The sequence below is a fragment of the Mobula birostris genome, chromosome 2 (genome assembly GCF_030028105.1).
Source record: "Mobula birostris isolate sMobBir1 chromosome 2, sMobBir1.hap1, whole genome shotgun sequence".
Lineage (NCBI taxonomy): Eukaryota > Metazoa > Chordata > Chondrichthyes > Myliobatiformes > Myliobatidae > Mobula > Mobula birostris.
Window position 1 is genome coordinate 100951207 of NC_092371.1, and position 27633 is coordinate 100978839.

The 27633-nt window shown below is 41.6% G+C and overlaps 1 protein-coding gene across 5 annotated transcripts in view; it reads left to right on the forward strand.

Moving 5' to 3' along the window:
- The window catches only part of LOC140189051 (clathrin coat assembly protein AP180-like), a 203167-nt gene that overhangs the window by 91706 nt on the left and 83828 nt on the right, over nt 1-27633 (forward strand). For all 5 annotated transcript variants that reach the window (XM_072245761.1, XM_072245767.1, XM_072245780.1 and 2 more), the window contains 2 exons: nt 6371-6412; nt 15486-15562. In XM_072245761.1, coding sequence (XP_072101862.1) covers nt 6371-6412; nt 15486-15562 — 119 coding nt within the window. The remainder of the gene's footprint in view (nt 1-6370; nt 6413-15485; nt 15563-27633) is intronic.

The following is a 27633-nucleotide window of genomic DNA, read 5'->3' on the forward strand; positions in this document are numbered from 1 at the left end:
AGATGAGGAATTTCTTCAGGGTGGTGAATCTGGAATTTGTTGCCACAGGCAACTGTGGAGGCCATGTCTATATGTATATTTAAGATAGATTCTTGATTGGTCAGAGCATGAAGGGATCCAGGGAGAAGGCAGGAGACTGGAGCTGAGAAGAAAATTCAATCAGCGTGATGAAATGTTGGAGCAGACTCAATGGGCCAAATGGCCTAATTCTGCTCCTATATCTTATGGTCTTATGTCTTACGATCAAATATTATGTGTGATTTATGCAACGGCAGCACCGTAGTGTAGTGGTTAGCGTAACGCTATTACAGTGCTTGCAATCACTGATCAAGATTCAATTCCCACCACTGACTGTAAAGTGAGTGTGCATTCTTCTCATGACCATTGGGATTCCTCCAGGTGCTCTGCTTTCCTCCCATATTCCCAAGTCATATGTGTCAGAGCAGGGGTCCCCAACCTTTTGCGCACCACAGACCGGTTTAATGTTGACGACATCATATTGTTTCATATTGCCAAATCATATCGTTTCCTCGCGGCCTGATAGCACATGCTTGCGGCCCATATGCAGTGGTTGGGAACCACTGGGTTAGAGCGTGGTTTCTCAGCTGGGGCTCTATGGGAGGTCGCTCAGGGTTCCACAAGAGATTGTGATTTTAAAAAAACTTAATTTATTTGAATGCACAACGTGCGATGCTAGCACTGGCAGTGGTGTGCAGTGACTGAGCAGACCCATTAGTGGTCTCTCAGCCCAGTGTGGCAGTGTGTGGTAGGACCGTGTTTATTTGCTTGAGTCCATTCTCAGTTTTTGACAGAAGATAGGGGAGACTTGATAATCAGCAAGCGCTGTATTGCACGGAGAGGAGGACGGTAGGCTGATGAGCATGAAATGCGTTTTCTGAGCATTGAACGGACCCGTCCATTTTTTATATTTTATTAACCCCTGTGTTTTTGAGACATGTTTGAAAGTTCAATGTGGTGATTTTTGAATCACAATCTTCTTAGTCATTTCCCTTCACTAGTGCAACAATGGACACAAAAACGTCCATCTTTACAATGAAAGCTACTTATCAATGAGTTTTACATCAACTGGTGATCCAGGTTGCCCTATTCCATTGTGTCTAGTCTGCGGCAAACAACTTGCACATGTAGCAATGGCTTCAGCAAAATTGAAAAGACACTTAACTTTAAATCTCAGCCATGTGACTCATAAAAGTGCTGATTATTTAAAATAACTATTGGAATCTCAAAACAAACAGAGTAAAGCTTTTGTGAATATTATCACAGTCAGTAAAATGAACCAGAAGCAAGTTATTTAATAGAAGATCTTTTTACCCAGAAAACGAAAAGCCAGACACAGCTGGCGAGAACTTAAACATGTCAAATTATAGTGGGTAAAATGCTAGGACAAGATGCAATATGAGAAACTTAAAAGATTTCATGCTGAATAATAATGATGGCTGGTTCTTCACTTGCGAAGATCAGATCAGGAGGGAAGAAGAGTCCTCTGGAGCAATGACACGATTGTTGGTAACTGTAGAGGCTAATTCTGGATCTGTAGACTCTGGAGCTGTAGGGACTTGGCCAGTAGGATTCTTCCTGCATCTTCTCCTCTCTTCAGCAGTCGCTCTTCTGGATTCCTCAAAATTCTTGGCTGCGCTGTGGACTGGCGTTCTCTGTCACAAGCCAGCTGCTGTCACTCATTGACCTCAGTATTTGCCTGAGAGAGCTGCTGCTTAAGCTGGTCTTTGTACCTCTTGCATGGGGCACCACATTCTCTCTTGCCCTGAGGAATTCTCCATAGAGTACTGATTTCAGTAACCTGCAATTGTCCATGCGAGACATGTGGCCCGAGCAGTAAAGTAACTTCAATGCTTGGACGTTGAGCCTTCTCCAGGGCCTCGTTATTGGAGAGACAATCCTGCCATCTGATGCCCGTGATGGAGCGGAAGCAGCGCTGATGGAAATGCTCAAACATCCAGATTTGCTTGTGGTACAAAACCTAGGCTTTGGAGCCTTATAACAGTGTTGCGATGACAGTAGCACTGTATACCTGGATTTTTGTGGACTTACACAGCTGGTGGTTCTTCCACACATGTTTTTGGTAGCGCCCGAAGGCACTCCTACCTCTGGCGAGTCGATTGTCAATGTCCCTTACTACAGTAGTGTTGTTGGACATGACTCTGCCCAGGTAGGTGAACTGCTCAATCATGGTGAGAGGATGGTCGTCAATGGTGATCCAAGGTGGATGGTAAATGCCATGAGGGGGCTTCTGATGGAGGATCATTGTTTTCTTCAGACTGAGTGTTAACCCAAAAGCTCTTGTAGCCTTGGCGAACTGACTGACTGCAGCCTGTAGGCTGTACTCTTTGTGTGTGAGAAGAGCACAGTCATTTGCATGTAGTAGCTCACGAATGGGCTCTTGCATGTTTTTTGTTTGGACAAGAAGATGGCCACTCTCAAACAGTACAATAAGTTGACCTATTGATGATGTCACATGATGCTGAAGAGGTTTTGTGTGATAAACTGAAAAACAGCAGCTTCTCTATCTAGATTGATAAGTCAACAGATTTCACCAATTAATGTCATGTTGTAGCATTTGTAAGTTCTATAAATGAGGGTGAAACTCAAGAAAACTTTTTCTGTTGTCAAGAGCTGCCGTAAACAAGAAAAGGCCAAGATATATTTAATGTTTTGTCTTCATATCTGGAAACAAAAGGGCTGTCTTGGAGGAACTCCGTTGGCATCTGTACTGATGGTGCCCCATCAATGGTTGGCTCTGTGAGAGGTTTCGTTTCTCATGTAAAGAATCCCGACGTCACACACACTGCAGAGAGGTGCTGATGTCAAAAACTCTTAAAGATGAAATTTAAAAAGTTCAGAATGACACTACAAAAATAATTAACTTTATTAAACAAAGACCAGTACACTTTAAAAACGTAAGCATGAGGAATTCTGCAGATACTGGAAATTCAAGCAACACACATCAAAGTTGCTGGTGAACGCAGCAGGCCAGGCAGCATCTCTAGGAAGAGGTACAGTCGACGTTTTGGGCCCTGACGAAAGGTCTCGGCCCGAAACGTCGACTGTACCTCTTCCTACAGATGCTGCCTGGCCTGCTGCGTTCACCAGCAACTTTGATGTGTGTTATCAGTACACTTTAGAATGTTTTTAAAAATCTACATAAAAACCTGGACAAGGAACACACCAATCTTCTACTACTTACAGAAATTCGGTGGCTTAGCAGAGCAAGAGTTCTCAACAGGGTGTTTGACCTGAAAGGTGAATTGCAGAAGTACTTTCAAGAAAATAGTAGGCCAGATTTTGCTGAGTGCTTTGAAGATGAAGAATGGCTGCAGAAACTACCCTACTTAACAGACATTTTTCATCATGCGAACCAGTTGAACAAGTCTCTGCAAGGCCCTGGAGATAATGTTTTGACTAAGTGATAACATTTTTGGGTTTAAAAGGAAATCGAATTTTTGGAAAAATCATGTTACAAATGGAAATATTGAAATATTTCCATTGCTGGGCTTCAGAGTGAGGAAGGATAAGAAAGTCATGTCTTAATGAAAACCACCTGGAAGAACTGCAGAACAAAATTGAACAAAATTTTCCTCCCTTTCAACACAAGTGTATGACTGGGTGAGGGACCTTTTCTCTGAATCTTCTGCTCAGCCTGCGAACTTGACTTTGAGAGAACAGGAAGAACTTTGTGGGATGTATTCTGATCATACACTCAAGATGAGATTTACTGACCTGCCCATGGACATTCTGGATTTCTATGAAAGAAGCATGTCCTGGCATTCATAGGAAAACAATGGACATTTTGCTGCAGTTTTCAACTTCTTACATATGTGAGCAAACTTTTTCTTGTTTAACAAGCATCGATAGAGATCGTCTCATTTCAGCTGAAGACGAAATCTGTGTGTGCTTATCTCAAGTTCAACTCCAGAATTAAGTATTTGTGCAGCAGAAAACAAGCACAGGTTTCAGATGCTAGGCCTGTACTTGAGCCTAATCATGTCATTTAGTTAAGAAAATGTTTTTTCAAAGCTTTGCAAAAAGTTGTGTCTTAGGCTATATTTTTATTCATATTGGTTTTGCTTATGGTTTTAATAACTTTACTATTTGACATTGTCAATAAATTAATAGCATGAATTAAAATCAATTTACAACTTTTATTTAAGTTAAATCTGCCGAGCCTACCTTTAGGAATATTAAATCCCATTTTGGCTTAAGCCAGTTATTTAATGGAAATTTATTATGTTTGCCTTGTGAGTTTTTAAAATTTATGAAAGGAAAAGAAAGAGATTGATGTCAAGAAAGGTAAGCTAAGTTTAACTACCTGGTTTTTTTTTCAAAAAAGGTTGGCGAAAATTCATTCTCTACTCAAAAGAGCATGGACAATTATTTTTGAATTATCACGCTGATGTACTGGGAGCTTTAGATTTGATCATTTTTACACAGGGGTTCCCTCAGACATGAAAATTATTTCAAGGGTTCCTCCAGGGCAAAAAGGTTGAGAAAGGCTGGGTTAGAATTAGTGAGTTGTGGGCATGCTAAATTGGCGCTGGAAGAATGGCGACACTTGCTCCTCGCTGATTTGACTTAAGGCAAACGATACAGTTAACTGTATGTTTCACTGCACATGTGACAAATAAGCTAATCTTTATCTTCGATTTTCTGAAGTGTGTGTCTGGGATTCTGATATTTACTTTATTTCTGATGTAATTAACCTCAACAGGAAATGCAAACTCTAAAAAGAGCCTTCAGTTCCTCATTAATCTGTGTCACACTCTATTGCACTTTACTCTTCACTCATATTTTCAAAACCCACATTTGTTTTTTCTCCATAAATATTGAATTGAACCTATTAAGAGATTTACCCCTGTGTGTAAAAAAAAAATAGCACTATCAGACATCCCACCTCTCCCAGAACTTCCGGGAGTCTCCCGCATGTTAATGGTGGCTCCCTGATGCCCGCAAATTATATACAATATCACGGAAATCAATTTTTTTGGGAGTGAGCAAGAGAAAAGCAAGAGAGAGTGCGAGAACGACCACGAGAGAGGGAGAGCGAGCGAGAATGAAAGCAAGCGACAGCGCGCGAGCGACCACAAGAGAGGGAGAGAGAGAGACTGCCCGCCCCATGGCAGAGTGTTCCAAAAAAAATATAACACGTACGTCACCCCAGACTACACTAAAGTGTACCCCTGCCTAATAGGGGTCAAAATAATGACAGTGTTGTTCGCTGCACTGTTTGCAACAGTGACTTTTCTATTGCCCATTGTGGGTTAAGACTGTAAAAGACATGTTGAGGTGAGTTTAACAGGTGTCATTCGCTCATTAGCATAGCTAACGTTAGTTAAACTAGCTGGCCAGCTGCTAAGGAGCTACTCTATTGCAGACATCCCACCCCTCCCGGAAGTCTCCCGCAAATTGATGGTGCTACCTCCCTGAAATGAGCTTTTGCAGGGTGGGGTGTCTGTACAGTGCGATTTTTTTTCTACAAAATAGCTTGAGATCATGGGTTAAGGATGAAAGGTAACAAGTTTAAGGAGAACCTGAGGGGAAACTTCTTCACTTGGAGGGTCATGAAGGTGTGGAACAAGCTGTCAGCACTAGTGGTGCATGCAAGCTGGGATTCAGCATTTAAGAGAAGTTTGGATCGGTACATGGATGGCAGGGTTATGGAGGGCTATTGTCTGGGTCAGTGGGGCTAGGCAGTTTAAATGCTTTGGCATGGACTAGATGCGTTAAAGGGCCTGTTTCTGTGCTGTACTTTTCTATGACTCCTAAGATGAAGTGCCATTGCTCAAGCTTTGAACTTCATAGGAATAGTTTGTCTATGGACAAACAAATTAGTGTGCATCTGAATAGGAGAATTAGTGAGAAATATTTTGAAACTCAAAAGTTACTCTTTCAGATGAAAAGATGTATGTTCAAATAATCACCCCAATCTGTGCTTGGTGTCCTCAGTGAAAAGAAGGACGTTGTGACGGCACCATGTAGACTTGGAGTATAGAAAATGTCCATATTTGTTGAGCTGAATTTTCAGTTCTTTTAAAATTCTATAATCTGAATTTTAGCTAATTTTACCTTTGTTCATTTGTCATGTGTTTCTACCCCTATTGTGTTGTGCTTATGATAAAAGTATCTTGTGCAGGATATTACAGCCACACTCTACACAAGGTACCAGTGAGCAGCAGTGATTTTCTTTTGCTATATCACAAATGAAAATGATACTTTGAAATTTTGCAATAATGTTCATTGAGGTCATGATTTATAATGCCAGGATAATTAAATTCACATTTGAGAATACCGCAGTTATGAAGTGAAAAATAATTCATTGTTTTTGTTTTTTTTACAGCAAGTAGGTATTGATAAAGGTGACATTCCTGATCTTTCACAGGTAGGACTTTTGTATTTCTTTTCATTTCATGTTAGAATAATTTTCATAATTCCTAGATGCACTAATACTAATCATAATATTAATCATGTAATAACCAAAGTTATATCCATCCAACCAAGTTGCTTATTCATAAGAACTCATCCGGTTGATTAGTTTAGTTGGGAAGGGGTGCTGCCCTTACCAGGTCTGATTTATGTGTGTCTCTTGGAACACCAGAACACCAGTCTGCTTGATTAATTTCACTCTGAAATGGTGGGCAACTTTGTGCAAAATCAGTTGGTAATACGTACCACATCCTGTGAACATATTGCCTATATGAGGGAGAACAGGAAAACTGCATCTGGCCATGAAGTACCACCACAGAATATCTACTACCCAGATTATAAAGATCACTGACAAGGTCTTCTGTTTTAATCTCAAACTCAATTTTGCAAGAGGTTATAGCATGTGTTCCTTCTGTTTCATCTTGATTTGCAATGCTGTTTTTTCTCCCCCCCGAGAATGTGAGATAACAAACAGCAGCATCAAAAGAACTTGAAAAATCTGATTCCAATTTGCTTTTCAGAACTGATCCTTCCTTGAATTGTGATTTCTGTCATATTTAAAATTTGGTTCTTGTAAAACAAGCACAGTATTATTTTGATGCAGCAATATCTCTGCGTGGGCAGGAACGGCACAGTGACATAATAGCGTATCACTTTACAGTGCCAGTGGTTGGGGTTCAATTTCTGCCACTGTCTGTGAGGAGTTTATACGTTCTACTCATGACTGCGTGGGTTTCTTCCAGGTGCTCCAGTTTCCTCCCATATACCAAAGACCTGCAGGGTTAGTAGATTAGTTCAGGTGTAATTAGGTGGTGTGGGCTCATTGGGTCAGAAAGGCCTGTTCTCATACTGTATCTTTAAATTTCAATTACAAGAATTGCAAGGTAGTACCAACTAAACGTGTTAAATGCTTGTTTCTGTGCACTCTCAACCTGCAATATGGACAACATATTTTTGTTCATAAATTACATGAGTGTCACAATTAATTAGATTTAGTTTATCCTCAATCAGAAATTAACGTTTCCCTCTGCTTTTTAATGGATTTTACATCTGCAGGTGTTCATCTGTGAAAGTCTGTATAATAAAATCCCAAATCAAAGATTTAAAAACTCAGATCACCCATGAAATTGAAATTCTTTACAGGTTTGAGAAATTGTATCGTCATAGTCATAGTCATACTTTATTGATCCTGGGGGAAATTGATTATGGCATACTGCTTGGGAAGTCTTGCAGAATTTGCATGCTATCTCATTTCAAAGGCATCCGATAGTCTTGCGAGACCATGGATCTGCGTCTGGAAAGTCTTCACTCTCCAGGGCGCAGGCCTGGGCAAGGTTGTATGGAAGACCATGCTGCAAGTCTCCCCTCTCCACGACACTGATGTTGTCCAAGGGAAAGGCATTAGAACCCATACAGCTTGGCACCAATGTCGTAGCAAAGCACTGTGTGATTAAGTGCCTTGCTCAAAGACACAACACGCTACCTCGGCTGGGGCTCGAACTCACTACCTTCAGATTGCCAGTCCAATGCCTTAACCATTTGGCCACGTGTCCACATGCTATCTACATAAAGTGATACTGGAAAAAATTCACTTAATTTTGGAAATTATTATAAAATCTTATGGAAACTCATTCTATTTGAAAGTATGTTTGCAATTAAGCAAAAGTTGTTCAATAATTATATTAACTTTCAGTCTTTAACTGTGTTTACAATTGCCATTATAAACCTGAAAGACTTGCATACATTTTATTTTGCTAACAAACAGGACAATAAATGATGTTAATTGTTCATTGAATTTAATATGTTTGCTTAGTTCAAGTCTGTCACCATAAAACATAGAAGTGGAATTTGGCTATTTGGCCCATCAAGTCTGCTCTGCCATTCGATTATGGCTGATTTGTTTCCTCTCTCAACTCCTTTCTCCTGCCTTCTCTTTGAAACTTTTGAAGCTTTCCCTAATCAAGAAGCTACCAACCTCCACCTTATATATACCCAATGTCTTGGCCTTCACAGCAGGCCATTGCAGTGAATTCCACAGATTCGCAACCCTCCTGCTAAAGAAATATTTTCTTCATTTCTGTCCTAAAGAAGCATCCTATTTTAAGGCTATGCCCTCTGGTCCTAGACACTCCCACTATTGAAAACATTGTCTCCAAATCCATTTTATTAAGGCCTTTCAAAGTTTAGCAGTCATGAATTTTGTAATTTTAATGTATTGCATTTGGTAAAGGATGCCTTATGATTATGAAAGTCTTGATTACAATTACGATTGCACGTGACAGGGTGGAGACACTTCTCTACCAAAGGAGATGTAAGGCACTCCTTCTCTCCGCTAGCCTGCAGGTTACTCTTGGGCAAGGTGCAACACTTGCTTAGCCCCCCACCGGATCAAGGTCATGTGACACTACTGGAGCAGGAGGAGGATAATAATATGAGCAGCTGATACATATCACAAATCACGAGTTCTGGTCATGTAACCACTGTCATTTGGCAGACAATCTTTGAAGAATATTGATGATGGCTAGGGTTACCCTAGAAGAAGGCAATGGGGCAAACCACTTCTGCAGACAAATTTGCCAAGAATGATCATAGAACCATGATTGCCTCTGTCTTACAACATGGCACACAATGATAATTATGATTGTGAATGCCAGGTGAGCTAGATGTTTCTGAGTTTAAAATGTTTAAAAGTTGACTACTGATTTGAGTGCACCATTTATTATTAATACTCAGCTATACAGGTCCACAATCCCTTATCCGAAATCTTTAGGGTCAGTTGCATTTTGGAATTCAGAGTTTTTTGGATTTCAGACCCTGACTCCCCCCCCCCCCCCACACCCCCCACCTATACCAGAAAAGCACGTATGCTCAAGTCCCTTATTTAACCTGTCTCAGTGCGGTGGACTTTAGGACTTGGCAGCGCAGCAAACCTACTCACATCCTCCCGTATACTTTACATCATCTCTCAATTACTTATAATACCTAATACAATGTAAATGCAATGTAAATAGTTGTTATACTGTATTGTTTAGGGAATAATGACAAGAAAAAAATTTATTTTCAACTAAAACATTCAATAAAACATAAAAATATGCAGCTTCAAACGAACGGAATCAAACACATGGTAAATGACTTATTGGAATAAATGTAGAACGTCACTGTCACTTTCATTATAAAACTTCAGAAACTTGTCTTTCTGTTTATTTAAATCACATCCAGTGGTAGTTCTGACACTATTTTCTTCAGTAAGACGCCGCGCAGCCACACTATGATCAAGCTTCTGCAATAACTTCACTTTCTGCTTAATTGATAATGATAGAAGCTTCCTTCTCTTTTTCTCATTGTTACCCATAGGAGTATCTGCGGCTCTTGTTGACAAGTTCACAGTGAAATTAAACACAAAGTCAACAGTGAACACAAAATTCAGCAAACAGCAAATGCACGTGTAACCAGTACGAGCGCTGAGCCCCAACTTACATCTGGCGGCCTCTGCTAGTGCTGCCACATCACAGCTGAATGACATCAGCTGTTGGCGAAAAAAAAACTTTGTTTTTCAGAGCTTTTTGGATTTCAGAATTTCGGATAAAGGAATGTACACCTGTATAAGCTAGGAGTTAAAATCTTCATTATATTTGTTGCATTAACCAATCATATTAACTTCAGTTTTGTTAAATAATCAAACACTAACAAATTGCACACAGTATTCAGTGATTTCTGAAGATTTATGGAGGCTTTAAATGAAAAAAAATAGCAATCAGCTATGTTGGTCTGATTAAATTTGTTACACAATTATTTTTTGAGTTTCTACTTGGATAAATGATATCCTGTTGAATGTTGAACCTGTATGGATATCACTTTCAGGCACATTGAAGGAGGAATGTGTCAAATGGAGGAACAGCTATTTACTTTGTCAGAGTCTGCTGGTTATATTTGCACATTTAAATTGGTTTATTTCTTCTGAAATAATATTAGGTCTAAATAAATAGCTTAAGAAAAATTGCATTTAAAATGTATTGAGTAAAAATATTCAGTATTTTACAGAAAAGTGAAGTACATCTTTGTTTGTCTGATGGTAATACTTTAATTGAAAACCAAGAAAGGTTCTTGGATTTCCTACTTCTCTGAAATATTTTGCATAAAATATATCCATGGTTAATCTAATCACGGCTTGTCAACAATGATACATGAGATAAATATGTATAGTTCATTTTTATATGATAACTTCTGAAAATGCAGGTAATACATCGGAGAATTCTTGTCGACCTTAAAAATTCTGACACTGAAAATACGCCTTTAAAAGATTGTACCGTTGATAATCCGGTAACCCTCCTTATGTTATCTACTCTGCTTCTCGTGTGCTGGCCTTTCTGTTAATGGGATCTAAGGTTACTGGATTAGATTGCTGAATTGTGTACTTAATCGTAAGAATAGTTCAGAATCTGATAGCTGACCTTGTGCAGTTACACCTTTCAAAATTCAGCTTGATGCTGGGAGCATCTGGTAAACAACTGATGCTGGTGTTTTAGCATGCTGTTCACTGGAAATCAGAAGCCTTGCATCTTTCCAAAAGCATGAAAAATTGATCTTTTGATGCTTTACATCCAGGTTTTTCTGTTTTGAAACATTGAACCCAGCATTCTAAAATGATGTACCCACCTTCCAGTATATGGACTAGACCTAGTTGATTATCTTTTATGATATATATCTAATTTCATTTTGCACTCCGTTAAATAGTTCAGAATAAATTTATTATCAAAGTACATATATATCACCATATACAACTTTGAGATTCATTTTCTTGCAGGCAGTCACAATAGAGAAGAAATACAATAAAATTAATGAAAACCTACACTCAAAAACTGACAACCAATGTGCAAAAGAAGGCAAACTATGCAAATACAATAAATAAACAAGTAATATGGACAACATGAATTGTAGAGTCCGTGAAGTAGTTTATTCAAGTAACTGAATGACTTAAATGAATTAAATCGGATATTAACATAAGTTGTTAGAAATATGCCAAGTAAAAAGATATAATTTGGGCAAATAAACTTTTTCCCCAGTTCTGGGTTTTGCTTTTATTTGGAGATTAGTAGAGGAAGAGGTAGGTGTGGTAAGAGGAATGTGATGGATGAACAAGAACGAAGACATTTGATGGTAAAGCAAAATGCGACAAATGCTAAAACTGTTGGTGCCCCTCCTCCTTCTCTTCCTCACATGGTTCACTCTTCTCTCCTATCAGATGCCGTCTTCTCCAGCCATTCACGTGGCTACATCTCTCACCTTCGAACTTGTCGTTCTCCTCCACCCCCACCTTATTCTGCCATCTTCCCCTTTCTAGTCCTAAAGAAGGATCTCAGACTGAAATGTCAGCTGTTTTATTAATTTCCGTAGATGCTGCAAGACCTGAGTTCCTCCAGCATTATGTACTTGTTGGCAAGTGCTTAAAATATCAGATAAAAAAACATAGGGTGTCATGAATCTTCGCATTAGGCAGAATCTGTTTTTCATCTCCACAATGTTTAATATATCAATTTGATGGTCTATGTGATTCATCAGATATACAGCAGGTCCCCCAATTTACATCAGGTCTCACCAATATAGAAGTGGCTGTGTTGGATGCAGTAGACTTATCTATGGATTATGTACTCTGGTTTCAGTCACCTACAAGGTTAGAAATTGTTTGCACTCTCCCTTATATAAGCCTTCATAATTTTTTTATACTTCAGTCCTGTTATTGATCCTCCTCCATTCCAGGGAAAACAGTCCCAGCTTCTCTAGTCTCTAAGTGAAAAGCTCCATCCCAGTGAATCTCCTCTGCACCATGATACCACTGTGTAGTACTTTATTTACTTAAGTTTGTTTCCAATGATAAATGGTTTTACAATTCTTTCGTGCTGGTAGGTTTTGTATCTTGTTGATGAAATTTGCCAACAGAATTAAGTCAGCTGTGAATATGTTGGAAAAATAGGTGGCTGTTGAGATCTGAGCATTATTGAGGTTATGTCACTTCTGCTAATTCTTTCATTCTCTTACTCTCCACCACCCCCCTCCCCGCCAAGATGTCCAGTGGAGGCAGGTATAGCTAGGGTCCAAGTGGCTTTTGGCTTTTGGCTTTTTGCTGTTTGCATTCTGTTTCTGAACAATTTTTAAAGCCTATCTATTTTGTTTCACTTTTCTCTATTAACTCAAGATTAAGTATGTCATTTTTTTAAGAATTTCTTGCTGGGGTTGACTTGTGTTTTTAATGAGTTTTACATAAGTTCTTAAAATGTAATCATTTCTTTGAATTTGATTTTATAGAACATTTTTAAGAGCTTTCTATCGTTGCTCCGTTAGTACCAAGGTTGTTTTAATTTTCCCTGTTACCTCTTCTAGAGCAAGAGGATATCTTTGAAGCTTTTTTTCTCCTCTGCTCAAAAGATGTATTCAGAGAATTGAGGTTTTCTTTTATAAAAGGAGAATACTGCAGATTTTGAAATAAAACAAAAATTGCAAGAAATTCTTGACAGGTCAAGTGTTCCATGGCAATGAAATTCAGATTCACCCCCTCTGGAGAAAGAAATACCTCATCTCTATTCTAAAGGAGATGACCTTCCATTCTGAGGCTGTGCCCTCTGGTCCACTACTGGAAACCTATTCTCCATGTCCACTCTCCAGGCTATTTGTTAACATTGACAATCTTGTTTTAAGTGCATTTTAAAGCTGAACTGTACAATGGTTGACTGTGATTACAAAAAGTCTGAATGGGTGATACTGAAGCAGAAGTTGCTGTAAATGCTTGGAAAGTTTCCTGCCTCTTGTTCAAGTTTTAAATTAGCATTCACTGTTATTTCAGTCATCAAAGAGTAAGGAAGTGCATACTATGCTGCAGATGCAGGAGACTGTAGGTGCCATAAAATAAATTGCTGGAAGAACTCAGCAGGTTGAGCAGCGTGTATTGAGGGAAAGGAATTGTGGAAGTTTTGTGTTCAGACCGTGCATCAGGACTGGGAATTTCCTCCCATACCGACCTGTCTGTCCTCTGCTTTTGCCACAAGCAGAGAAGGACAATTGCAATTTAGAAGATCAAAGCCTCATAGTCCACCTGAGTAGTCTACAACCCAATGGTATGAACATTAGGTTTTCTACTTTTGTGTAACCATTTTGTGTCTTTGCTCATCACCCTTCCTCCAGCCTCTGTCTCCTCCTTCTCACCTAGTTTTCTGTCCATGGGTGCCACAATAGCACAGTGGTTAGCGCATTGGTATTACAACTTGGGTGTCAGAATTTAATTCTGGTGCTTGTATGCTCTCTTTGTGGCCATGTGGGTTTCCTCCCACAGGTCAAAGACGTACTGGTGTTAGGATAATTGGTGGATGTAGATTGTCCTATAATTAGGCTAGGGTTAAATGGGTGATGTGGCTTGGTGGGCTGGAAGGGCCTGTTCTGCACTGCATCAATAAATAAATAAATCTCATCCCTTGCCCCTCCTTGATTCACCTATGACCTACAGACCTCCCTCCCTCTGTTTTATTTTATCAACTTTCTGCTTTCAGTCCTAATCCCGAAATGTCAACAAACCAAGTGACATGCGGCCTTCATTCAAAGGGATTGCAGCAAGAAATATTGCTGCTGTTGTGGTCTCCATAACCATAGAAGGATATTTCTCTTGGTGGAGGCACAAGAATAGATATTTTTGATTGCTGGGATGAAGAGATTCTTGCCCAAAAAGGGATGATTAGGCTTAAGGTGCACCAATTAGATTTAAGAATGAGAGAAGGCTTCACTGAAGACTAGATTCTGTGAGAAATTAAAAACAAAGTTCTGGAAATACTGGGAATATAAGGCAAAATTCTGTAAAGAGTGAACACAAGGGATTCTGCAGGTGGTGGAAATCCAAAGCAACACACACAAAGTGCTGGAAGAATTCAGTTGGTCAGGCAGCATCTATGGAAAGGATTAAGCAGTTGACATTCCAGGCCGAGAATTTTCATCAGGACTGGAAAGGAAGGGAGAAGAAGCCAGAATAAGAAGGTGAGGGAAGGAGGAGTACAAATGAGAATAGTCCTGACGAAGGGTCTTAGCTCAAAGTGTTGACAGTTTGTTCCATTCCATAGCTGCCTGACCTGCTGAATTCCTCCAGCAGCTTTTGTGTATTGCTCTATAAAGAGTGAGTTAACATTTCAGTTCCTTAATCTGAGGAGGTTTGATAGGTTACATACCAAGTGTTTATTACTCTGGGTAGAAAGTTTATAATTTAGTGGTTTCAGGGAATTTGCTATTTTGGCAAAGGTAAGAAATTTTTGACCTTAGTGTTGTGAATCTTTTAATTTTTTTCCCCAAGGGCTTTTTGTGCTCAGGGTTAAGAAATGAGTAGATTTTTGGGTATGCAAGGACTTTTGAATTTGTATGCAAGAAATTTCAGATATGCAAGGAACTGGGATTTGCACAAAAGTGGAACTAAGACTGAGAATTAGTATTGATCTTATTGAATTCTGGAGCAGGATCATAAAGACATGTAGCCCATTTATAAGAAAATTAAAATTGTATTTTCAGCCTAATTAATACTCTTGTAATTAAAGTCTCATACATAATGCTCTATTGTCAAATGCCATGCCCATAAATCCATATAATGTTAGGTATGTCAAAGTATGTTGACATTATTCATAAGCTTAATGTCCAATGAGTAATTAATTCTAGAAGTGGTTGTGCATGGTGTGTGTGCTTGAGTTTGTTCATTTCTTTTCTGGTGTCTAAAGCATATACAAGATCTTAAATGTGATTGCTTTTCAACATGTTTGTTTTTTGGTTCTCAATTTTAGAATATTTTGAGAGTACATATTAGCAGTTTGTGTTCAGCTGAAAATTTTCCTTGACTTGGAAGTGTGAAGCTTGTCACGTGTTGCTTTTATGAAGAATGTAAAAGCACAATTGAACATCACTGCTTTCCATGAATTGTTTGTGGAAATTTTCGTTTGCGTACTATATGAAGTGGGCTTGTAAATTAGCAGCAAATAGTGATAGCTGTATTGTATTATGTTTTTTAGGCACCCAGCAGTCTTCTGGAAGCACTTGAGCAGCATTTGAATACACTGGAAGGGAGGAAAAATGCAGCTGGCAGTAGGTACGCTTGAACTTATTTAGATCACATTTTTATTTAAAAAAATGCCTTACTGCATTTGGTAAATACAGCTTGTGTAAACTGGTGTGCAGCTGTAATATGATGCTATAGTTTGACATTTTACATATACACGATGCTTAAGTCCTGTGGACTGTATGGGAACGGCAAATTGGAATTACCAATTGCAAGTTTTGTGGAAGAATTCAAATGCACCAAAGCAAGGTTGGTCATGACCCTCACTGAATCTGAGGATACTGTTATTCAAACAGTGGCCCCCCGTGTGGTGACGGGAAGGAAGTGAACCCCATCTGAAGCTGTTCAGAGTGCTTAGTCTGCTCTTCGCTTCAGGGATGTGGTTGGCCAAGTCCAACATGGGAGAGCCGGGCTCGGGCTTGTCCCAAAGGCTCCTCAATGGCACAAGGCGACATCAGTGCAGAAGAGATTACTCGTGGTGGAGGAGTTGAGAAGACAGGAGGAGGCAGAGTGATATGCCAGGGCCATCTCAGTGACCAAGCAGGGCCACTGGACTAATTGGGAGAGCCTGGAAAAGAGGAAACTTAGCTGGCGTGACATCTGGGAGATGGAGGGGTCATCAGAGCCACTTATGACCTTCTACCCACACCCCAGAACCTGAACCAGTGGTGGGGAGAAGACCCCGCTTGCCCTCTTTGTCAAGCACCTGGATCACTAAGGCACATTTTAACAGGATGCACCACGAGCCTCACCCAGGGGCTGTACACTTGGCGGCATAACCAAGTTCTCAGACAGCTGGCATCAATCTTGGAAAGAGGCGAATCTTCACAAATGCTTTCCCACAAACATCGGTGGGAAATGTCCACATTACACGATTTGTACCAACAGGCCAACCTCCAGAGCACCATATAACATCAAAAGGTGTAAGCGTTCTGCAGGTTGCTCGGGATTGGAAAATGGATGTGGACTTGGGGAAAAAAAGTTTGTGTTTCCCCCAGACATTGCAGCTACAACACTCTGGCCAGATATGGTCCTGTGGTCTATAACAGCCAAGCTGGCATATGTTGTGGAATTGACAGTACCATGGGAAGATGGTGTCGAAGAAGCTCATGAGAGGAAAAAGACCAAGTACTCTGAACTGGCAACTGAAGCTGCCCAGAATGGCTGGAAGACCAAGATTTTCCTTGTAGTAGTGGGATACAGGGGATTCGTTGCTACATCTACGACCAGTCTATTGAAGAAGATGGGGGTGAGGGGTCACTCCCTCCAACAGGCAATCAAGTCCTTGTCAAATGCAGCAGAAGAAAGCAGCAATTGGATTTGGATTAAAAGGAAAGACAACAACTGGGCTGCAAGATGAAGACAAGAGGGTATGGAACTGAGGGGGGTGTATCTGGGACGCCAGGTAGCACCGTTGAGCCCTCTGGAGACATCATCGGCTTATCAACAAAACGTCCAAGAAGGAGGGCGCCCACCTGATGACCCCGATGACATACCTATCCTCCCTCCTTATCACCAGTCCAAACCCACTGCCAACATTGAGAGTGCCAACTTACCATGGGGATTGAAACATTAAGTCCTAGTAGCTGTACTTGTTTCTCTTTTGGTAAACACTCAGTGGCCACTTTATTAAGTTTCCCCTTTTATATTCGTTACCTTCTGCTGTAGCCCATCCACATCAAGAGTTGCTGTGTTGTACATAGATGCTCTTCTGCACACCACTGTAACTAGATTATAGGTCTAGTTAACAGATAGAGTTTCACACACTCTCCCTTTGGGACTTCTACGTACTGATTAAGGAAACAACCCTGAACACATCTGACAATCTCTATTCCATTTAGACCTTGGGAGTCTCAGTCAATATCTGGAAGTTAAAATCACTTATATTTCTTGCAACAGTCTGTGATCTCTCTGAAAATTTGTTCCTCTAAATCCCTCCGACTGTTAGTGGTCTATAACATAGCCTCATTAACGTAGTCATACCTTTCTTATTTCTCAATTCTATCCATGTTAGCATTCATTTCAAGAGGCCTAGAATACAAGAGCAAAGATGTGATGCTGAGGCTTTATAAGGCACTGGTGAGGCCTCTCCTTGAGTATTGTGAACAGTTTTGGGCCCCTCATCTTAGAAAAGATGTGCTGGCATTGGAGAAGATCCAGGGGAGGTTCACAAGGATGATTCCAGGAATGAAAGAGTTATCATACGAGGAACGTTTGATAGCTTTGGGTCTGTACTCGCTGGAATTCAGAAGGATGAAGGGGGATCTCATTTAAACCTTTTGAATGTTGAAAAGCCCAGACAGAGTAGATGTGGAAAGGATGTTTCCCATGGTGGGAGAATCTAGGACAAGAGAGCACAGCCTCAGGATAGAGAGGCGCCCTTTCAAAACAGAGATGAGAAGAAATTACTTTAGCCAAAGGGTGGTGAATCTGTGGAATTTGTTGCCACATACAGTTGTGGAGGCCTGGTCGTTGGGTGTATTGAAGGTAGAGAATGATAGGTTCTTGATTGGACATGGCATCAAAGGTTACGGGGAGAAGGCCAGGAACTGGGGTTGAGGAGGAGAAAGAATGATCAGCCATGATTGAATGATAGAGCAGACTCGATGGGCCAGATGACCTAATACTGCTCCTATGTCTTATGGTCTTATAACTCCTTACTTGATGAGTTCTCCAGTCTGTCCTGACTGAGCACTGCCATGACATTTTCCCCTTCTGCTCTGTCATGTCTAAAACAGTGGAATCCCGGAACACTGAGCTGCCAGTCCTGCCCCTCCTGCAACCAAGTCTCACTCACAGCTACAATATGGTAATTCCATGTGTTCGTCCATGCCCTGAGCTCATCTGCCTTTCCTACAATACTTCTTGCATTGAAATACATGCAGCCCAGGATATATTAGGAGCAAAAGGATAGCAAGGGATAAAATTGCTCTCTGGAAGATCAGAGTGATGATCTGTGCGGGGAGCCAGAGATGAGGGAGATCATCTCTTGGCTGTAATAAATTTAGTCAAGGAGAAAAGAAAAGCTTACAAGAGGTTCAGAGAGCTAGGTAATGTTAGAGATCTGGAAGATTATAAGGCTAACAGGAAAGAACTAAAGAAGGAAATTAGGAGAGCCACAAGGGGCCATGAGAAGGCTTTGGCGGGCAGGATTAAGGAAAACCCTAAGGCATTCTACAAGTATGTGAAGAGCAAGAGGATAAGACATGAAAGAATAGGACCTATCAAGTATGACAGTGGAGAAGTGTGTATGGAACCGGAGGAAATAACAGAGGTACTTAACGAATACTTCAGTATTCACTCTGGAAAAGGATCATGGTGATTGTAGTGATGACTTGCAGAATATTAAGAAAGAGGATGTGCTGGAGCTTTTGGAAAGCATCAAGTTGGATAAGTCGCCGGGACCGGATGAGACGTCCGGCTACTGTGGGAGGCGAGGGAGGAGATTACTCAGCCTCTGGCGATGATCTTTACATCATCAATGGGAACGGGAGAGGTTCCGGAAGATTGGAGGGTTGCAGATGTTGTTCAAGAAAGGGAGTAGAGATAGCCCAGGAAATTATAGGCCAGTGAGTCTTACTTCAGTGGTTGGTAAGTTGATGGAGAAGATCCTGAGAGGCAGGATTTATGAACATTTGGAGAGGTATAATATGATTAGGAATAGTCAGCATGGCTTTATAAAAGTCAGGTCATGCCTTACGAGCCTGATTGAATTTTTTGAGGATGTGCCTAAACACATCGATGAAGGTAGAGCAGTAGATGTAGTGTGTATGGATTTCAGCAAGGCATTTGACAAGGTACCCCATGCCAGGCTTATTGAGAAAGTAAGGAGGCAAGGGATCCAAGGGGACATTGCTTTGTGGATCCAGAACTGGCTTGCCCACAGAAGGCAAAGAGTGGTTGTAGACAGGTCATATTCTGCATGGAGGTCAGTGACCAGTGGTGTGCCTGTGGGATCTGTTCTGTGACCCTTAGTCTTCGTGATTTTTATAAATGACCTGGATGAAGAAGTGGAGGGATGGGTTAGTAAATTTGCTGATGACACAAAGGTTGGAGGTGTTGTGGATAGTGTGGAGGGCTGTCAGAGGTTACAGCAGGACATTGATAGGATGTAAAACTGGGCTGAGAAGTGGCAAATGGAGTTCAAGCCAGATAAGTGTGAAGTGGTTCATTTTGGTAGGTCAAATATGATGGCAGAATATAATATTAATGGTAAGACTCTTGGCAGTGTGGAGGATCAGAGGGATCTTGGGGTCCGAGTCCATAGGACGCTCAAAGCAGCTGCGCAGGTTGACTCTGTGGTTAAGAAGGCATACGGTGTATTGGCCTTCATGAATCGTGGAATTGAATTTAGGAGCTGAGAGGTAGTGTTGCAGCTATATAGGACCCTGGTCAGACCCCACTTGAAGTACTGTGCTCAGTTCTGGTCGCCTCACTACAGGAAGGATGTGGAAACCATAGAAAGGGTGCAGAGGAGATTTGCAAGGATGTTGCCTGGTTTGGGGAACATGCCTTATGAAAACAGGTTGAGTGAACTTGGCCTTTTCTCCTTGGAGCGGTGGAGGATGAGAGGTGACCTGATAGAGGTGTATAAGATGATGAGAGGCATTGATCGTGTGGATAGTCAGAGGCTTTTTTCCAGGGCTGAAATGGTTGCCACAAGAGGACACAGGTTTAAGGTGCTGGGGAATAGGTACAGAGGAGATGTCAGAAATAAGTTTATTTTTACTCAGAGTGGTGTGTGCGTGGAATGGGCTGCCGGCGACGGTGGTGGAGATAGATACGATAGGGTCTTCTAAGAGACTTGGATAGGTACATGGAGCTTAGTAAAGTAGAGGGCTGTGGGTAAGTCTAGTAATTTATAAGGTAGGGACATGTTCGGCACAACGTTGTGGGCTGAAGGGCCTGTATTGTGCTGTAGGTTTTCTATGTTTCTATGAGATCTTAAATGGATTTTTTGCATCTGTATTTACTCGGGAGATGGGCAGAGTGTCTATAAAAGTGAGGCAATGCAGCACTGAGGTCATGGACCCTATACCGATTTCAAAGGAGGTGTTTGCTCTTTTGAGACAAATTAGGGTGGATAAATCCCCAGAGCTTGACAAGGTATTCCCTCAGACCCTGTGGGAGGCTAGTGCATATGTTGCAGGGGCCCGAGCTGAGATATTTAAAACATACTTTGACACTAGTGAGGTGCCAGAGGATTGGAGGATAGCTAGTGTTGTTTAAGAAAAGCTCTAATGAGCCAGGAAATATCGGCCGGCGAGCTTGACATCAGTAGTGGGAAAGTTATTGGAAAATATTTTAAGGGACCCGATATGTAAGTATTTGGATAGACAGGGACTGATTAGGGATAGTGACCATAGCTTTGTGTGTGGCAAGTTGTGTCTAACCAATCTTGTATAGATCTTTGAGGAAGTTTCAATAGGTACATTTAATGTCAGAGAAGTGTATACAATACACATCTAAAATTCTTTTTCTTTGCAAACATCCTCAAAAACAGAGGAGTGCCCCAAAGAATAAATGACAGTTAAATGTTAGAACCCCAAAGCCTCCCCAGCTCCCCACTCCCACACACAAGCAGCAACAATGCAACGCTCCCCCCACCAGCAAAAAAGCAGCGGCACCCTCCACTGAGCACTCAAGTGTTCAGCAAAGCATTAATCGACACAGAGTTGCAGTACCTCAAAGACTACTCATTCACCCACTAATTTGACATACCACAGGCTCTCTCCCTCTTTAATAAAGGAAAAAGAGGCGTCCGTTTCGCAGCGGGAGGGGAGACCTAACAAATAACTCGCTGATTTATGATATTAGAAGACTGTTGCATCATTTTTTCCGAGTGCTGCACCCAGAGAGTTGGCCCCAAAAAGGGTCAGGTCTGTGGACACACAGCCCACGGCAGCTAACCCGCTGCCCGTGTTCCGTATTCTCATACGGAATGTTCCGTATTCTGCGATGCCTCAGTCAGGGGCGCTGGCCTTGAATCAGCCTGTCTCCAGAGCCACGATAATACGGCACCCTGAAGGCACTCTAGTCTTCTAGGCCACGTCCTTTGAGTATCAAAAAGCGGCCAGTCGTGAGGCCCTGAGGGTGGGTCCCATTCCCGCAAGGAACTGAACTCAGAATGTAACTCCAGGTCAGGGTTTTCAAAAGAATCTTGAAAAGGAAAAAAAGAGGTATCAAAGATAGGAGTAGAGCTGTTTCCAAAGAAGCAAGCAAAGGAGTTGCCGTTTAGCACCATCATCACTTCGTTCAGTTAAGGGAAAAGTCGAAAAAGGCGAGGTAGCGAATGTTGTCTACATGGACTTTAGCAAGGCCTTTGACAAGGTTCCACATGGGAGGTTGGTCAAGGAGGTTCACTTGCATAACATTCAGGATGAGGTAATAAATTGGATTAGAGATTGGCCTCGTGGCAGAAGCCAGAGAGTAGTAGTGGACGGATGTCTGTCTAACTGGAGGCCTGTGACTAGTGGTGTGCCGCAGGGATCTGTGCTGAGTCCATTGTTGTTAGGTAATATAGTTATCTAACAATAGATAACTATATTGTTAGTCATCTGTATCAATGCTCTGGATGATAATGAGGTAAACTGGATCTACAAATTTGCTAATAACACCAAGATTGGAGGTGTAGTGAACAGTGAGGAAGACTATCAAAGCTTGCACCAAATGGGAAAGTGGCTGAAAATTGACGGATAGAATTTAATGCAAACACGTGAGGTGTTGCACTTTGGGTGGACCAACCAGGGTAGGTCTTACACAGTGAACAGTAGGGCACTGAGTAGTCTGGTAGAACAAAGGGATCTGGAAATGCAGATCATACAGATCCATAATTCCTTGAAAGTGGTGTCACTGGTAGAAATGGTTGTAAACATAGAAACATAGAAAATAGGTGCAGGAGTAGGCCATTCGGCCCTTCGAGCCTGCACCGCCATTCAGTACGATCTTGGCGGATCATCCAACTCAGAACCCTGTACCTGCCTTCTCTCCATACCCCCGATCCCTTTAGCCACAAGGGCCATATCTAACTCCCTCTTAAATATAGCCAATGAACTGGCCTCAACTGTTTCCTGTGGCAGAGAATTCCGCAGATTCACCACTCTCTGTGTGAAGAAGTTTTTCCTCATCTGGGTCCTAAAGGGCTTCCCCTTTATCCTCAAACTGTGACCCCTCGTTCTGGACTTCCCCAACATCGGGAACAATCTTCCTGCATCTAGCCTGTGCAATCCCTTTAGAATTTTATATGTTTCAATCAGACCCCACCTCAATCTTCTAAATTCCAGAGAGTATAAGCCTAGCCAATCCAGTCTTTCATCATTTGAAAGTCCTGCCATCCCAGGAATCAATGTGGTGAACCTTCTTTGTACTCCCTCTATGGCAAGGATGTCTTTCCTCAGATTAGGGGACCAAAACTGCACACAATACTCCAGGTGTGGTCTCACCAAGGCCTTGTACAACTGCAGTAGTACCTCCCTGCTCCTGTACTCGAATCCTCTTGCTATAAATGCCAGCATACCATTCGCCTCTTTCACCGCCTGCTGTACCTGCATGCCCACTTTCAATGATTGGTGTACAATGACACCCAGGTCTCGTTGCACCTCCCCTTTTCCTAATTGGCCGCCGTTCAGATAATAATCTGTTTTCCTGTTCTTGCCACCAAAGTGGATAACCTCACATTTATCCACATTAAATTGCATCTGCCATGAATTTTCCCACTCACCTAACCTATCCAAGTCACCATGCATCCTCTTAGCATCCTCCTCACAGCGAACACTGCTGCCCAGCTTCGGGTCATCCGCAAACTTGGAGATGCTGCATTTAATTCCCTCTTCTAAGTCATTAATATATATTGTAAACAACTGGGGTCCCAGCACTGAGCCTTGCAGTACCCCACTCGTCACTGCCTGCCATTCTGAAAAGGTCCGGTTTATTCCCCCTCTCTACTTCCTGTCTGCCAACCAATTCTCTATCCACATCAATACCATACCCCCAATACTGTGTGCTTTAAGTTTGCACACTAATCTCCTGTGTGGGACCTTGTCAAAAGCCTTTTGAAAATCTAAATATACCACATCCACTGGTTCTCCCCTATCCACTCTACTAGTTACATCCTCAAAAAATTGTATGAGATTCATCAGACATGATTTTCCTTTCACAAATCCATGCTGACTTTGTCCGATGATTTCACCGCTTTCCAAATGTGCTGTTATCACATCTTTGATAACTGACTCTAGCATTTTCCCCACCACCGATGTCTGGCTTACTGGTCTATAATTCCCCGGTTTCTCTCTCCTTTTTTAAAAAGTGGGGTTACATTAGCCACCCTCCAATCCTCAGGAACTAATGCAGAATCTAAAGAGTTTAGAAAAATTATCACTAATGCATCCACTATTTCTTGGGCTACTTCCTTAAGCACTCTGGGATGCAGACCATCTGGCCCTGAGAATTTATCTGCCTTCAATCCCTTCAATTTACCTAACACCACTTCCCTACTAACATGTATTTCCCTCAGTTCCTCCATCTCACTAGACCCTCGGTCCCCCACTATTTCCAGAAGATTATTTATGTCCTCCTTAGTGAAGACGGAACTAAAGTAGTTATTCTGCCATGTCCTTGTTCTCCATGATCAATTCACCTGTTTCTGACTGTAAGGGACCGACATTTGTCTTAACCAATCTTTTTCTTTTCACATATCTATAAAAGCTTTTACAGTCACTTTTTATGTTCCCTGCCAGCTTTCTCTCATAATCTTTTTTCCCCTTTCCTAATTAATTAGATAGATAGATAGATAGGTATACTTTATTGATCCTGAGGGAAACTGGGTTTCGTTATATCCGCACCAACCAAGAATAGAGCATAAATATAGCAATACAAAAACCACAAGCAATCAAACAACTCTCTTACGCTTACTGCTGTCAGTGCACTTCCAGTCAGCCTGAACGGTCTGAAAGCCATCCATGGAAAAGTTTTGATCGGGTATGTCTTCGTGCAGCCCCGTTTCAGTACAACACATAACATTGCACTCCCTAAATGCTCTCTGACTCCTGGCTAGCACCATCAACTCGTCCATTTTATTACCCACTGAACTCCTCTTCTCCATAAGTCTCTGTTGTCTCGACCCGGTCCTCTTTCCTCGCCTTTGTGATCCCCCCCCCCCCCCCGCTGCATCCTCTGTGTGTTTTCCTCCAGATTTCAGCAGGGGTGTCCGCCGCTTTGTTCACTAAACCGGCCGGCATAAGCGCAATCAGCTGGTCTCTGGAATAAACAATGCGACCATACTGCTGCCCCGCTCATGAGATGTGTCCGAATGTAACTATTTCCAGCGCTAAAAACCCAAATAAAACTCTCTGTACCAGCATGTTAGAGAGGGTGCAGCTTCAACGTGTTACCATGAAAAAAAATACAACAAATAACGTAAGTTAAAAAAGTAAGAAAACTAGTCGGAACGGCTGTAACAGGCTGCATGCATGACTGGCGCATGCGCACTAGGCCCTTTGTCCTCCTCTGCTGGACTCTGAATTTCTCCTCGTCCTCAGGTGTGCCGCTTTTTCTGGCTAATTTGTATGTTTCTTCTTTGGAATTGATACTATCCCTAATTTCCCTTGTCAGCCATGGATGTACTACCTTCCCTGGTTTATTCTTTTGCCAAACTGGGATGAACAATTGTTGTAGTTCATCCATGCGATCTTTAAATGCTTGCCATTGCATATCCACCGTCAACCCTTTAAGTGTCATTTGCCAGTCTATCTTAGCTAATTCACGTCTCATACCTTAACAGTTACCCTTCTTTAAATTCAGAACCTTTGTTTCTGAATTACCTATGTCACTCTCCATCTTAATGAAGAATTCCACCATATTATGGTCACTCTTACCCAAGGGGCCTCGCACAACAAGATTGCTAACTAACCCTTCCTCATTGCTCAATACCCAGTCCAGGATGGCCTGCTCTCTAGTTGGTTCCTCGACATGTTGGTTCAGAAAACTATCTTGCATACATTCCAAGAAATCCTCTTCCTTGGCACCCTTACTAATTTGGTTCACCCAATCTATATGTAGATTGAAGTCACCCATTATAACTGCTGTTCCTTTATTGCACGCATTTCTAATTTCCTGTTTAATGCCATCCCCAACCTCACTACTACTGTTAGGTGGCCAGTACACAACTCCCACCAGAGTCTTCTGCCCCTTAGTGTTATGCAGCTCTACCCATATCGATTCCACATCCTCTCAGCTAATGTCCTTCCTTTCTATTGTGTTAACCAATTTCCCTCAGGATCAATAAACTATGACTATTAATCTCCTCTCTAACCAGCAATGCCACCCCACCTCCTTTTCTTTCATGTCTATCCCTCCTGAATATTGAATATCCCTGAATGTTGAGCTCCCATCCTTGGTCACCCTGGAGCCATGTCTCTGTGATCCCAACTATATCATATTCATTAATACCTATCTGCACATTCAGTTCATCCACCTTGTTACGAATGCTCCTTGCATTGACACACAAAGCCTTCAGGCGCTCGTTTACAACTCTCTTAGCCTTTATACAATTATGTTGAAAAGTGGCCCTTTTTGATTTTTGCCCTGGATTTGCCGGCCTGCTGCTTTTACTTTTCACCTTACTATTTTTTGCTTCTACCCTCATTTTACACCCCTCTGTCTCTCTGCACTTGTTCCCATCCCCCTGCCACATTAGTAAAGAAAGCTTTTGGCATATTGGCCTTCATAAATCACAGTGTTTCGTATAGGAGTTGGGATGTTATGTTGGAATTGTATAAGACATTGCTGAGGCTAACTTTGGAGTACTGTGTTCGGTTTTGGTCAAAAGCCTACAGGGATGATGTAAATAAGATTGAAAGCATACTGAGGAAATTAGCAAGGATGTTTTTGGGCTTGAGGACCTGCGTTATAGGGAAAGGTTGAATAGGTTAAGCCTTATTCCTTAGAATGTAGAAGACTGAGGGGACATTTGATAGAGGTATACAACATATGAGGGGTAAAGATAGGGTTTTTCCACTAAGGTTGGGTGAGACTACAACTAGAAGTCATGGGATAAAGGTGAAAGGTGAAGTGTTAGGGGGAATGTGAGGGGGGACAACTTTACTCAGAAGGTGGTGAGAGTGTGGAATGAGCTTCTAGCACAAGTAGTGGATGTGGGTTCAATTTCAACATTTAAGGGAAATTTGGATAGATCTGAATGGGTGGGGTATGGAAGGATTTTGAGGGCAATGGATGGTCCAAGTGCTGGTCAATGGGACGAGGCAGATTAATAGCTTGGGACAGATTGACAGGGCCAAAGGGCCTGTTTCTGCCCTGTAGTGTTTTTTGACCCTATAGTGTACTCTGGTAGCTTGTAAGTGTCACTATTCTGGCAGCAACATAGCATACACACCATGCTCAGCAGAACAGCATATCCATGCAGGAGATACCAAGTAATAACAAAACAAGCTCTGTTCTTCCCTCCATCAAACTCACCCACACACATACACAGTCCTCTAACCCCAGGACAGGCTGTTGTTTCACGGACGTTGGGCCTTTGAGATCCACAGTGGACTCAGGGCTCAGCAGTTTCGGGGCTCCGGCCACCAAGCCTCAAATTCTGGAGCTCTGAAATTGACAAAGAATTTAGAAGATAGAAATGAGTTAAACAGCAAGATTTGGAAGAGAATTAATTAAATACTTGAACAGAAGAATTTTTAAAAAAGCTCACAAGGAGACATGAAAAGAGCAGAAGGTTCTTTGATTGGTTGACTGCACAAAAGAATGTCTCAGACGTGACAGGCTATATTATTGCCATGTGAATTTTGGAAAATGCTTGGCAAAAGGAGTGAATGATTATAGCTAATTGACCGTTTACAAAAAAGTAAATTATTATAGGCAGGGTAATAAAATTTGAAGTGCACTCTAGCTTGTCAGATTTGGTCAGAGTTTTATCCATCTCTTGTGAAGATAATATACTCAAGTTGGTGTCAACTTGTAATATTAAACATGGAAAGAGATTTGGGTCATTTTGCTTGTTCTCTGCAATTCCCTGCAATTCCCTGTCTAACATATTGGGTTAGAGCCTAGCCAACCCTCTAGAGGAGTGATAAAAGCTAGGTAAG